Genomic DNA, 13,537 nt, shown 5'->3' with positions numbered 1-13,537 from the left:
TGTATTAAGATGTATAATTACTAGAAATACTTTCGATTCCAACGTATGAATATATATATATATATAAGTATATATTAGCTTGATGCAATTAGTATGCAATGCTTATAATAAATAATAATATAAATATAACAAACTTAGCAAATATATTTGGACATATATTATATACTAAAGAATATTATTTATAAAAAGTAAAAAATACATTATAAAATATATATATATATATATATATATATATATATATATATATATATATTACTTATTATTTTGAAATAAAACTTTTTGGTTGTATTAGTTTTCATTATTTATTGAAAGAATATTTCGATACTTGAATTATCGATATAGCTTTATATGCATTTTATTCTTTTATATAATATACTGTAAAATTTTAAATATCTTTTATTTAAGGCAGGAAAATATTAATGGCATTTTTATAAAACCTTTTATTCTTTTTCATATTCATCACACACATATAAAAAGATGCACGCTGATCGGCTAAATCTTTGTCTAAAAAAAATCAATATAAGTAAAACAATCGATATAAAAAAGACAATATTTTACTATCCGGTGGCGACTCAACGTCACTATTAAATAGTAATAAACCATTAAATTTATAATTTTGTTATTAATATTAGCTTAATAGTAATATTACCATCAAATATTTTTCTTTTAAATTCATAGATTTCACTGATCAATAATGCACGTTAAATCACTCGCGTTATCAGCTTTCATCGTTTGCGGGTTTCAAAGGCAGGTCCTTTCGGGGGTAAGTATTCGTAACCTATGAAAGGTCTGGGCGGTGTGGGTGGCGGCAGCGTTGGTGGTGGAGCAATTGTTCCATCAATTGTCCTCGGGGGTGGCGTTCTGGGTGTAGTTTCATAAATGACCGGAGGGTACGGCGGCGGCGTAATAGTCACTGGGATGATTGGCGGTTGCGGTGGTGGAAGATACGTTCGTTCTTGCGGAGGCAGAGTCGTCGGCCTAGAGGTAGTTGTAGTTGTAGTTGGCTTACTAGTGGTGGAAGTGGTAGTAGATTGTGTAGTAGTAATCCTAGTAGGCGGTGGATAAGTAGTACTCGGTGTGGAAATTCTCCTTGTTGTTGTAGATGGACTATATCTGGTAGTCGAAGTTGTGGTTGTACTTATGATTTGAGTTGTGAGAGGCTTTGGGGTAGTAACACTTGGTGGAAGATAAGTAAATGACTGTGTAACCGGAGTATATTTCGAAGTGATAATTTGAGTTGTGCTGATGGGTCGCCGAGTAGTCGGTCGTGTAACTATAGGCAGTCGAGTGGTTGATCGTGTTGTAATTATAGGAGCTCGAGTAGTCAGCCGCGTTGTAATTATAGGTTGTCGAGTAGTCAATCGCGTTGTGACTATAGGTAATCGGGTAGTTACTCGGGTAGTCGGTTGGGTTACTATATGTGGTTTGAAAGTTGGTAATGTTACAATTGAAGATGATTGATTAGTTTGTTCTGGCGGCAGATAATAAGGTGGTCTAGTTGGAGGTGATGGTGGTACATAGGGTGGTCTAGTTGGAGATGGTGGTGGTACATAGGGTGGTCTAGTTGGAGGTGGTGGTACATAGGGTGGCCTAGTTGGAGGTGATGGTGGAGGTGGTGGTACATAGGGTGGCCTAGTTGGAGGTGGTGGTACATAGGGTGGCCTAGTTGGAGGTGATGGTGGAGGTGGTGGTACATAGGGTGGCCTAGTTGGAGGTGATGGTGAGGTGGTGGTACATAGGGTGGCCTAGTTGGAGGTGATGGTGGAGGTGGTGGTACATAGGGTGGCCTAGTTGGAGGTGGTGGTACATAGGGTGGCCTAGTTGGAGGTGATGGCGGAAGTGGTGGTACATAGGGTGGCCTAGTTGGAGGTGATGGTGGTACATAAGGTGGCCTAGTTGGAGGTGATGGCGGAGGTGGTGGTACATAGGGTGGCCTAGTTGGAGGTGATGGTGGTACATAAGGTGGCCTAGTTGGAGGTGATGGAGGAAGTGGTGGTACATAGGGTGGCCTAGTTGGAGGTGATGGTGGTACATAGGGTGGTCTGGTTGAAGATGGTGGTAGTGGTGGTCGTGTATAGGCTGGACTAGTTACAGATGGTAGTGGTGTATAGGGTGATCTAGTTGTAGATGGTGGTGGTACATAAGGTGGTCTGGTTGGAGGTGATGTTGGTAGAGTGAGTTTAATATCTGGAGTTGAATAAATATATGACTTTTGTGTTGTTGTTCCATAAGTATATATGTCTGGCTTTTTTGTTGTAGTCGATATTTGAATTTTTGGGGTTGAATAAGTATATGGCTTTCGTGTTGTCGTTGTAAAAGTGTAAATGTCTGGCTTTCTTGTTGTTGTCGATATTTGAATTTTTGGGGTTGAATAAGTATATGGTTTTTGTGTTGTCGTTGTATAAGTGTATATATCTGGCTTTCTTGTTGTAGTCGATATTTGAATTTTCGGAGTTGAATAAGTATATGGTTTTTGTGTTGTCGTTGTATAAGTGTATATATCGGGCTTTCTTGTTGTAGTCGATATTTGAATTTTCGGGGTTGAATAAGTATATGGCTTTTGTGTTGTATAAGTATATATATCCGGCTTTCTTGTTGATGTCGTAGTCGATATTCTAGTATCTGGGGTTACATAAGTATATCCGCCCGGTTTTTTTGTTGTAGTCGGTATTTTATTACTCGGAGTTGGATAAACATATTCATCTGTTTTTTTTGTTGTAGTGGATATTTGAATTTTCGGAGTTGAATAAGTATATGGTTTTTGTGTTGTCGTTGCATAAGTATATATATCCGGCTTTGTTGACGTTGTAGTTGATATTTTAATACTAGGAGTTGAATAGACATATCCATCCGGTTTTCTTGTTGAAGTTGTAGTTGATATTTTATTACTTGGAACTGGATAAAAATATCCATCCGATTCTTTTGGGGTTGAATAAGTATATCCCGTGAATGGTTGATTTTCTACATCCCTTGATGTTCTGTCAATAGAATTATAATTTACCAATATATATACAATAAAAAATTACTATTTATTATTACACAATTTGATTGATTGGGAATCATAATGTTTTCATCAATAAATTTAATCACATTGATGGCATTTAATAAGTATTCAAATTTTAAAATGCTAGATCGCACTTACAAAGGTGGTAGAAAATTCTGGTACGTATTCGAGTTAGACTCAATGGCACGTTTGCTTCTCTCACGATTTGCATTTGCATCACACGTAGTGAGCACGGCCACGATAACGGCCGCCCAAAGCAGCTTCCACTGTAACATAACTTTTATTATAACCTACTAAAAAAAATTCCAATTTATATTAGGATATAAAATATTCTCTTTATTTTACACGTTATTTTTTTCATTATATTTTACATCGTGTTTATAAAATCAGTGTTTAATATTATAATGATAAACATTATTAAAAATATTTTTTGCATTGAAGTTTTCTGGATAATTTTTAAGAAGAAACGTGTTAATATCATCGATTAAAATAATAAAATTTTTTTCTGTTTTTAATAGTTATCAGTAATAATTATCAGTTGAGTCATTCGCGTACAATCGTAATACATTAAAGATCATCTCCGTGGGATAATCTCACGCCTCACCCACGATAGTCTTACATAATGCATCTCTGCCATAAGGTATACAATTTATACAATATACTATCTATACATTATCTATTTACGTCGTGTATTATTTGGCGATAATTATGATAGATTCACGTAAAATGTAAAGTATCATTAGCAATTAATGTTTGATAATGCATAAATAGTGCTACTTATTATAATTTTATGCTTTAGGTTAATGAATAAATAAATTAAAAATTTATATTTGTTTTTAGTGGATTCGCGATTTGATTATTTGCTTAAAAATGATTAATGATAATTATTTATAGACATCAATATAAGCGAATTGTAATTATGTAAAAGGATTCTTATGAACAACTTTCTTGCAAAGCTTCTTGAAACTGCAAAACAACATTTTGTGAAAAATGACACCATGGTTTGCACAATATAATCCTCCCTTGTTGAATGCCAGAAGTTGCCTTTGACGGAATTTATGACAGGATTTATTTGCAAATCATTTATCACAACACATGAGTAATCGACATATGCTTGCAACTGTAGAATGTTCAAAAGATTACAAGAAAGAGAAAAAGAGCCATTTCTCAAGATACTTGTCAAAAAATCATTTAAATTTAAAATGAAACGCAGTAGAATATAAAAAAGTTAATTTCAAAATCTTGTTATATGAGTATCGCGCATATCACGTTAATTTATCGCGAACAATTATCTCGCTGCACTGATAAGTAGAGCATAATCAGAGCATAATAACTACAAACACTTGCTATTATGTATGGTATCCTGTTTATCCAGTAATGCCAAGAAACTAAAGATCCATGCGAATTAAATAAACAATCGATCATCCTTACGAAGTATCCCTAGACGTTTCATTTACATTTGGAGAAAGCGAGAGACCGCGAGAGATGCTGGCCGATAAGCGAGATGGACCTCGTTGGCCTTTTTCTCATTGGATCAACTGATGAATCGTGCAAGGTGCAAAATGCCTCTTGCGTAACGCAATCGAGCGTTGAAATTTCTAATCACGCGATTGTCGCTAATGGACAGGCGGAAGAGAGCCGACAAAGATTCAATCAAATCGCGAGGTAATCGCCAAAGATATAAAATTTCTTTTGTGTAGACCATCTCAAGAAAATTGCACACATATATAATTAAATAAAGAAATTCCATGAAAAATGTTGCAAACGCCGTTTTAGTGAAAGCAAATTTTATTATTATAATTGAAGATAATAAAGTATAACTAGGAACTTTCTATGTAATTCTAGAGTTTGTATCAGAAAAAGAAAATGTCAATTAATATAATACTACATAAAATATGTAATAAAATATTTTGTTGAGTTAGACTTATTAAATAGTATATACAATAATTTATAAATAATAATTAAATAATTTATAAATTATAATATAAAATATAATTAATATAAAGTAATTTCTATAAAACTTGGACATAATAAAAATCTTATAATATTTTTGCGATGCATTCAAATCTTGTCAAGGAGAATTGCATCTATAATTATTATCAGAGATAAGTGGATCTTAGAATATTAGTGCCGAATTTATTCAAATCCATATAATCTTTCCTATTAAAAATAAATGTCAAGGATTTCTCACAAAAAGTTGTCAATAGCTAAAGAGATTCGACGAATATTATCGAGATTTAATACGACGTTCACACACGAGATATGATAGTTCTAGGGTGATTTTGATAGCTTGAACATTTAGTTAGCAATTACATTACATGTTTTGTAAGCGATTCGTATTAGTATCTCTTATTAATAACCGCGTTACTCATACTTACATTGATTGAATATTAATTGTAAAAAGTAGAGAGGATTAAGAAGGATTAAACAAAGTTAACGACCATCTCGTAATTACACACACATGGCCACTTGTAACAGACGGTTTACAAAGTTGTATATCATTAGTATTCGTCTATCATGACATAAGTTATGAAAGTAGGTAACGCAGCAAATATGTGTGTATATGTGTATAGTAAAATAATAAAATAATAAAATATTTGAAAATAATTAATAAATTATCTTTTACAATTATTAGAAAAATCTTACAAAAATCAGGCAAAAAACAAATTAAAGCATGGATGATGACAAATGTGATTAAAATTTTACTTTGTTTCTTTTTCATTTAAAAAAAAAAAATTTATTTATTGTTACGTGATATTTTCATCATATTATATATTTTAGCAGAAGAAGATTATAAACTGTATATAAATGCATATAATGCAATACACGAGTACATTTATATAAACATATATTTTTATTTTGCAACATGACATAATGAACATACGGAGCAATGTGCGGTTCGGCAAGCATTTCGTAACATGCGATCCTCCACGCAGCGCATCCTTGACAGAAAAGAAACAGATGCCATAATTCGTGACATTCACATCAGTCGCGTACGAACCACGCCGTATTCGATGAACGTTAATCGTAGAGAAAGCAATTTGTCTGGTTCGGCTTAACGCGGTGGACGTTCTTAGCGAAACAGTCTTAATTGGCGTGGAGCGCGCGCGGGTTTTAATAGGTAAGCGTGCGACCAAGTCAACTGTATAAGGTGTAAATATAGTTTCTTGCATAACGCCCGCGAAGGCATCAACATGGATTACATCTTTGTTCACTAATAAAGTACGCGGCTAAGATCTTTGCACTTTCCAATTATCTCAGCCAACAAATATTTTGATCGGTTAGAGCGTAATCTTTGTCGATTATGTCATTATATTCCGAGAGTTAAAGCCACTCTACTAAATGATATGTTACAGCAAAATAAAAAATTTAAATTAACTTTATATAATATTATAAAACATAGAGTTTATAGTATATGTGTAAATTATTATATACTTCTTTTGAAATTGTCATTACTTTTTGAATTTAGGAAAATGAGGTCTACTCTAAATACTGATGACTCACATTTATTCAATTTAATTTAGCTCCACAAATTTGCAAAGAATTTTATTAATTACAACATTTCATCAAATCATATGATGCTGGCTTTTTAATTATCAACACATCTCATAATCCGTTAACAATAATAGAAGCTTTTAGAGTCCTTGCGTTTCAAATTCTTATCATTCAATTAATGCGGCAAGGAATAAAATAATATTTTGGATCAGCTGTCATCTATATAATACATTACAATAGTCATCTTTAAAAAAGAGAAACCTCTGTAGCAAAAATCGCTGGTGCTGTTTTGTCTGTGACTAGTATATACTTTCTATCGACGAAGTCACGTCTCTATCATCAAAGAATAATGCCTTTGACATGAGAAAGACTAAAGAGCAGTTGTCAACGGCCGACAAAAGTCTCGACCATGTTTTATACGGCGTTTTCGCTGTTTAACATGACAGAGGTTCTTTTTCGAGCCGAGTCGTACATGCGAACGGAAAACTCAAGCCTTTGCTTTTCAACCCTACGACATTTCACGATCCATTCAATCGATCGCGTGTTACATAGTAAGAAAGCTGCAGCTAACATGTTCATTTGCCGCATACATGTCATAAAAAGTGTCACTTTCCCCCTCGTATTAACCAGCATGTAAGCAATTATAAGCAATTCTTATTGCTGGATCTTTCGATAGCATTGCAGCAAAAATTTCGAATTGATGTAAAATAAAAAAGATTTAAATTTAATATATAAGAAGTCGTAACATCTCTATAAATTTTTTAATTAAATTAGAATTCAATCAAAATTAAATGCAAAGCTTGAAATATCATCAATCACATAGATATGATAAGATTTACTTAAAAGGATGTGATGTTATTTTTCAAGAATTTTTGAATTTATTAATTATTTTCTTAATTATTCTCTTGCTGTGCTGATACTGTTCCTATATCTTAAGTTATTTAAAATATTCTTTTAATTAATAATCTAGGCAACAGTAAGTAAGAACATGGTGGCAAGTTTGTATTTTATGAACTAGGATGTAGAATGTGGCGTGTATAATTAAAAAGAATTCGTCGCGAGACCGAATACTGTTGCCGAAAGGTAGAAGTTCGCGTCCCCGCCACGCTATAATCGTATTACGTAAACGAGAGCCGATGCGGTTGACCTCGGCAAGATCGGTCCCGTCTTGTCGCGGGGAGAAAAGCACGGGTGCAGGTGGGAGAAGAAAAAGGACAGCCAGGTATTTATCATTATTACGAAAGGACGGGAGACTCATCTTGAAATTTACTGACCAATTTGGCCCCGTAGCCGGCGTGCCATTGCGTAATCAAAATACCACGACGGGCGGCATCGTTGGCTGGTTAGCTGGCTGATTCGATTGATTGACACGAATACGGGAGATGAAGACGGTATTCGGCAAATGTAAATGACCGGCGTTCCGCGCATTTATGTTCGGTATTATATCTATACATGCAAGTGTGAATCACACCTTAGTCATATCGTGGGAATCTTAATCTCTTGTGTTTGAGTTCTATTGGCAAAGACGAGCGTTTTGATATTGATAGATAGCGATCGAATTGCGCTTCTTATTGATGGGTTCTGAGATATCTTGTATCGCTTTCTATATCGCGCAATACTACTTTGCATTTCTTTCGTAAGAGTAAGGGTCGTGTAGTTTGTTTTTAATTAAAAATACTATGTCACACGAATTTTGATAGCGAGTTTAAATATCTTCTTTTTAATTTAAGCCAAGATATAGTTAAAAATTATATCATCTAAATGATATTTTTGATATTACATTCATAAGGGTTTAAATTTCACAACATTTCGCATTATAAAAAAATCATAATAGAATAGAAATCATAATCAGTCAAAAAATAAGCTACACGTGCTCCGCAAGATGTTAATATCACTTTCATGGATGGAATTGTATACAGGTGAAGGCACTAAACTGAACATTAAGTTGAGTGAACAAGCAACAGTAGCAGAAAGCGAGAAATTGAAAGTTGCTTGCCACAGTGTGCACATCAATAGTCGCTATTGACCTTTGCCTGGCTTTTCCGACTGTCTTCCTGCCAAACGGTTGCACAATGTCCATAATCTTTTTACTTGAACGCGTATTTTGTTAGAGATAAAAGAATTTTGTATGAAAGAAATTAACGCTAAAAGAATCACGAATGCGATTTCAGTAAACATGTGGATGCTTTAAAAGTTGCAATAATTTCGAGAAAGATCAAACTTCTTCAATAGCGTTACCACTTAATTTAAAAGATCATTTCAATGATAATGTCGTGAAATTATCACCTGTTTTTCTGACAACCGTATACTAACGAAGATTTCTTTTGCATTGATACATGACATTTTACGTGAATTTATTCGACGAAACATTATATAATCGCGTTTATTTTCAGACGATCGTTGAAGTGAGAAATGTCCCAGTGACATCAAAAATTCTCCCGTTCCTTATTTGGCGAACTATTCAATATAATGTCAATTTCTATGTAAAACGCAACTCAGCGCTATCGAGAAATAATCTGATGATATAATAAAATTGTAAATTGGTTATGCATCAATTTTGAAATTATTCATGGTCAGATTTTAAGAATTTAATTAATTTTTATAATTATGAATCGCTAATTTGTTTACGTATATGCAGTTTAAATTTATATTGATTGCAATAAATATGTAAGATTATATCGATATTATCATTTTATAATATTAGTAATGTTATGATAAATATATTGTTGGCATTATAAAAATAACATTATATAAAAATAACACATATTTATATTATAATAAAAAAATACTGCATTTTATATATAATATTAATGTAAAATAAGTAAGCATTAATTATCAATTTTGTCATATTATTTAAATTCTCTCTACTGACCATGTGTGAGCATTGACGTCATTATAATATACTTAAACAATTTTTATTTTGAAAGAGAACAAGAAAAATAAATTTGCAGAATTAAATCAATTTCATAATTTTATATTAATCATGATATATTAGTCCTAAAAGATCGAATGCAAATCGTTTTACAGTAGTAAACATGACAATTGAACAGAGAGCTTCTACATAATAAGACGAATCATTAACCGCGATCAATTAATCATCCTGTCGCGGAACACTAATTTAAAAATTTAAAAAATTCACGAAGGATCGTGGCCCTTGTGATTTGTTTGCGTAATATAGCGTACATACATGCTTTGGTAATAATTACGACATTTTTGCTGGTCGTTAACGACGCACAGTCATTGACATTCAACCCGAACAAATGCTACGCGGCGAGTAAATCGGCGAAAGTTCTACGATTATAGTGCAAATCGTGTAATTAAGTGCTAATCAAATAATGCATTCAATAATATAATAATTTAATCATTTTAAGTATATTTTGATGTATTATATTTAATAGATATAATGTGTAACAAAATTGAAAAAAAAGTATCATAATTGATACAACTTTACAATCATTGTTTTGGTATTTCTTTATAATTGTAATTTTAATCGTTTATATTTTAGTATATATTTTTTCTAATATATCTTAAAATGTCTGTAATATTATAAAAAAGCGAAAGATATATTTATTCTTAATTTTATTACATTTATAATAAAAAATTGATAATACATGTATAATCATTGGGGAAGAAAAAGTAGCAATCCTAATATTTTTGGTAAAGTGAAAGCTTTCCAAGTAAGGTTCTTTCATTTATGCAGTTAATGATTGAGAGAATATGCATTTTCATTATTCCCTGCATTAAATGCTAATGAGCGTCGCCAGAATAAACGTGCAAGTTCTTGCATGGCATATAAAATTGTGCCAATGACGTAAAGATGTAAATAATCACTATTATGTATTTATGCCTCATTTGTATTATAGTTTCTATATGCAAATCTCATCTATATGCGATCGTAATATTATTTTATCGTCGAATCTGTCAGATCGTTTTATCGCGGAAGTAATTTTCGAAAATAAGCCTGTCATTATAAAAATGACATGAATGCAATATAACAATTTGTATTTTAACAAAATGTGTTTTGTATTGTAAAGAGATGCACATACTAATGTACATACTAAGTGACAACATTAATTAATTATACAAATAAGGCAAATTCTAATTACGCGCTTATCTTCAATACCTCTCTACACAATCGATTTAGGTAAGAATCTCGATTACATGTTTTGTTGATGCAAAACTATTGCATAATAATTTTGCTACTGTTCGATAATTACTTGTTAAATATCCAAGTTATATTTAATTAGGAAGAAATATATTACGCAAAGGTGTTAATTAGCTAATGATTTCGTTCTTCATAGAAAGTCATGCTGCATAACAACAAAATTTATTAACAACAATATTGCAGAATATATATAAAAATATTACAGAACTTTATTTCAATAACGGATTCTTTTATTGAATTCCTTAATATTTTTTTTGAAAATGCGTAAAATAATAATTACAGTATTAGCATTATGATACGCGTTAGTATTATGCTTTAATCGGCTATAGAAAAACATAAAAGTGTTCTCTGAGTACTCACATCAAAGAAGTGAGAGTTATTAAATTAAATTTAAATGTCAATATTGTAAAAGATTATTGTTGTATATTTCAAATTTGTCTAATTTGCATAAGGCATATTAAACCGCGAATAAGTGAGGATCTTATCCCGTAACTCGCTTTATCTGAAGCCGAACAGAGAGAGAAGGCGCGGCGTTATATTACGTCATGCGATTCTTTTAATGGAAGCTTCTAATGGTACATGAACCAGACAGTTTGGTGCATAATTTTTAAAGGAAAAAATTATGCGATTAACCTTTGCTGGTCGAAAAAAACTTTATTACATGATGTGGGGAGCGTTCCCATTTTAATTCAAGCATTAAGCAAGAATAGACATTAATTCGATAGGTAGAATTCGTAGAAATATGACGATTACATAATAAATTGCTAATAAGTAATCTTTTACACCTGTGATATTGTGTCTGCATCATTGATGCAAGATCGCTTTGAAATTAATTTACAAACTAGCTAACATTAAAGAATATATTTTACAGAAAAGGAGATGGATTTCAAAAGTATTTTTATAGGATAATTTTAACGCTTGCAAGGCAAAGAGAGGAGATGATAGACAGAAATAATTTCCATAGAAATAAATATGAAAAATTTGTGGAATCAGTGTTCTTTAAAAATTCATTATGCACTTAGTAAATTTGATATGTAACTTATTAATCAAAGATGCTATTTTATTTAAAAACATATAATCAAAATTGTACTTAAAAAACAAATTTATAAAATAAAAAAAAATCCTTCAAAAATTTCTTTCTCTAAATTTAATTTTTGCAAATAATTTTTTAATTTAATTTATAATTTAATAAGCAATTTAAGAATTTTTAATAAATATTTAAATTCCCAAAATTCCCCAAAAATTTGTAATTTACTAACATTTAATTTGCGGAGAAACAATAATAATATTTTGTCATTTAACTTTTAATTTTTCTCTTAAATTCTAAAATTTAATTGTCTGATTATTGTATTCTTCTTCCACTTAGACATAAAGGATAATTTTGTTAACCAAATATTTTTTTGTGATAAGAATAATTTTCTGGTGTAATAAGGCAATTTTGAAAAAATTTGTTAGGTGAGAAAAATTTCAAGTTAATAGATAATAATAACCCTTGACATTTGCAACTGCTGGAAAAGCAAGGTTTTTCGTCATTAATTCCCGAGAGAAGAACGTACATGTAAATTTATATATAAATACTAAATGATTTACTGAGAAAAGCAATATTTTGTAAAAAAAAAAAAAGTGCAAACTTCAAGAGACGAAAATAAAAGGCATGATAATATCCGAGCATTGTCGCGAGAATGTACGAAATAAATTATCACCGATGCATTGCCACCATTGCATCCGCTGCGCTCGATACTTTCTACTGCAAATTCTTTGCGCTATCACAGTACAACGGAATCGCGAGCTTAAAAGACACGTCTCATAAAAAATTTACAATGAAACTGTAAAGCGGAAGTATTTAAGAAATTTTTTCTTACGAAAATTAAGTAAGTTTAATATTAAAAATTAATAATATTTTTGAGACAAAATTTTGGATTAAATTTTAGCAAGTAAAGATATATAAGAAAACTTTATCTTGAAAATTTTAAATTTATAATTTAATTAATATATACATTAAAGAAAGCTTATTTATAATTTTTAATGTTTATATTTTATCAGAAATCTACAAATTTTATAAAACAATGTATAATGCAAATAATATATAATGACAAATACAAATCAAGAATATTATTATATAATTTATCTCTAAATTTATACATTTCCAACATTTCTTTTATTGTAAAATCAAAATCAATAATTTTTATCATTTTTCTAATTACAACAATACATGCAAAATTATCATTGTTTTTATTCTTTTGTTTTTAATCTTTGCATTTTCATTTGCAATATCAATTGCACATATATCTTTTGCATGAGAAAAAAAAACACGGACGCATAAGAATGTATAAAAATCTCAGAATATCGTAAAAGATCAATGAAGGTTACAAAGTTTAATATTCAATTTTAGATTATGAATAAATAATTCTCCACAAGTTCACTTTATCTCACTTTTCGACGGAAAGAGGATTCACAAATCTTTCAAGTTCACCGCCCAACCCCCTTATAATTGTCCTCTATTTTCTTTTATGTCACTTTACGTTCACGATTCGTAATGCACTGCTACTTACCATGATTCTAGCCGTGCTAATCACCGGAAGATTTTAAAAAAAATGGACACTTCAAAACGAATACATGCTTTACTCGAGAGAGCGTCGTGAGAGATGACTTCTTCGTCTGCGAGCAACCAAGAGCATTTATAGGATTTACCTGATCGGCTGGTGGGGAGGAACGTGCGGGTACAGGATTATTGCCAGCGCGAGATGTCCGCGGGAAGATGCTGTAATTCTGTTTCTTTCACGCATATGCACAGGTGGGGTTTGGAAAGGGGCGTTGGAAAGGAAAGGTAGAGGGAGATGAAAAGCCAGAGGAAGACAGAAATGAGCATAAAG

General features: G+C 31.6%; 1 protein-coding gene across 1 annotated transcript; it reads right to left on the bottom strand.

Annotated features, from left to right (window-relative positions):
- Positions 1–420: 420 nt before the first annotated feature.
- Positions 421–13,317, bottom strand: LOC126853830 (uncharacterized). The gene is given in 4 exon segments (XM_050599881.1): positions 421–1,724; positions 1,727–2,978; positions 3,143–3,270; positions 13,217–13,317. Coding segments are annotated over 4 exon segments (2,382 nt in total). The 5' UTR covers positions 13,220–13,317; the 3' UTR covers positions 421–725.
- Between the last annotated feature and the right edge of the window lie 220 nt (positions 13,318–13,537).

The sequence above is a fragment of the Cataglyphis hispanica genome, chromosome 13 (assembly GCF_021464435.1).
Source record: "Cataglyphis hispanica isolate Lineage 1 chromosome 13, ULB_Chis1_1.0, whole genome shotgun sequence".
Lineage (NCBI taxonomy): Eukaryota > Metazoa > Arthropoda > Insecta > Hymenoptera > Formicidae > Cataglyphis > Cataglyphis hispanica.
The sequence above is the reverse complement of the archived record's forward strand: the minus strand, read 5'-3'. Positions and strand labels throughout refer to the sequence as shown.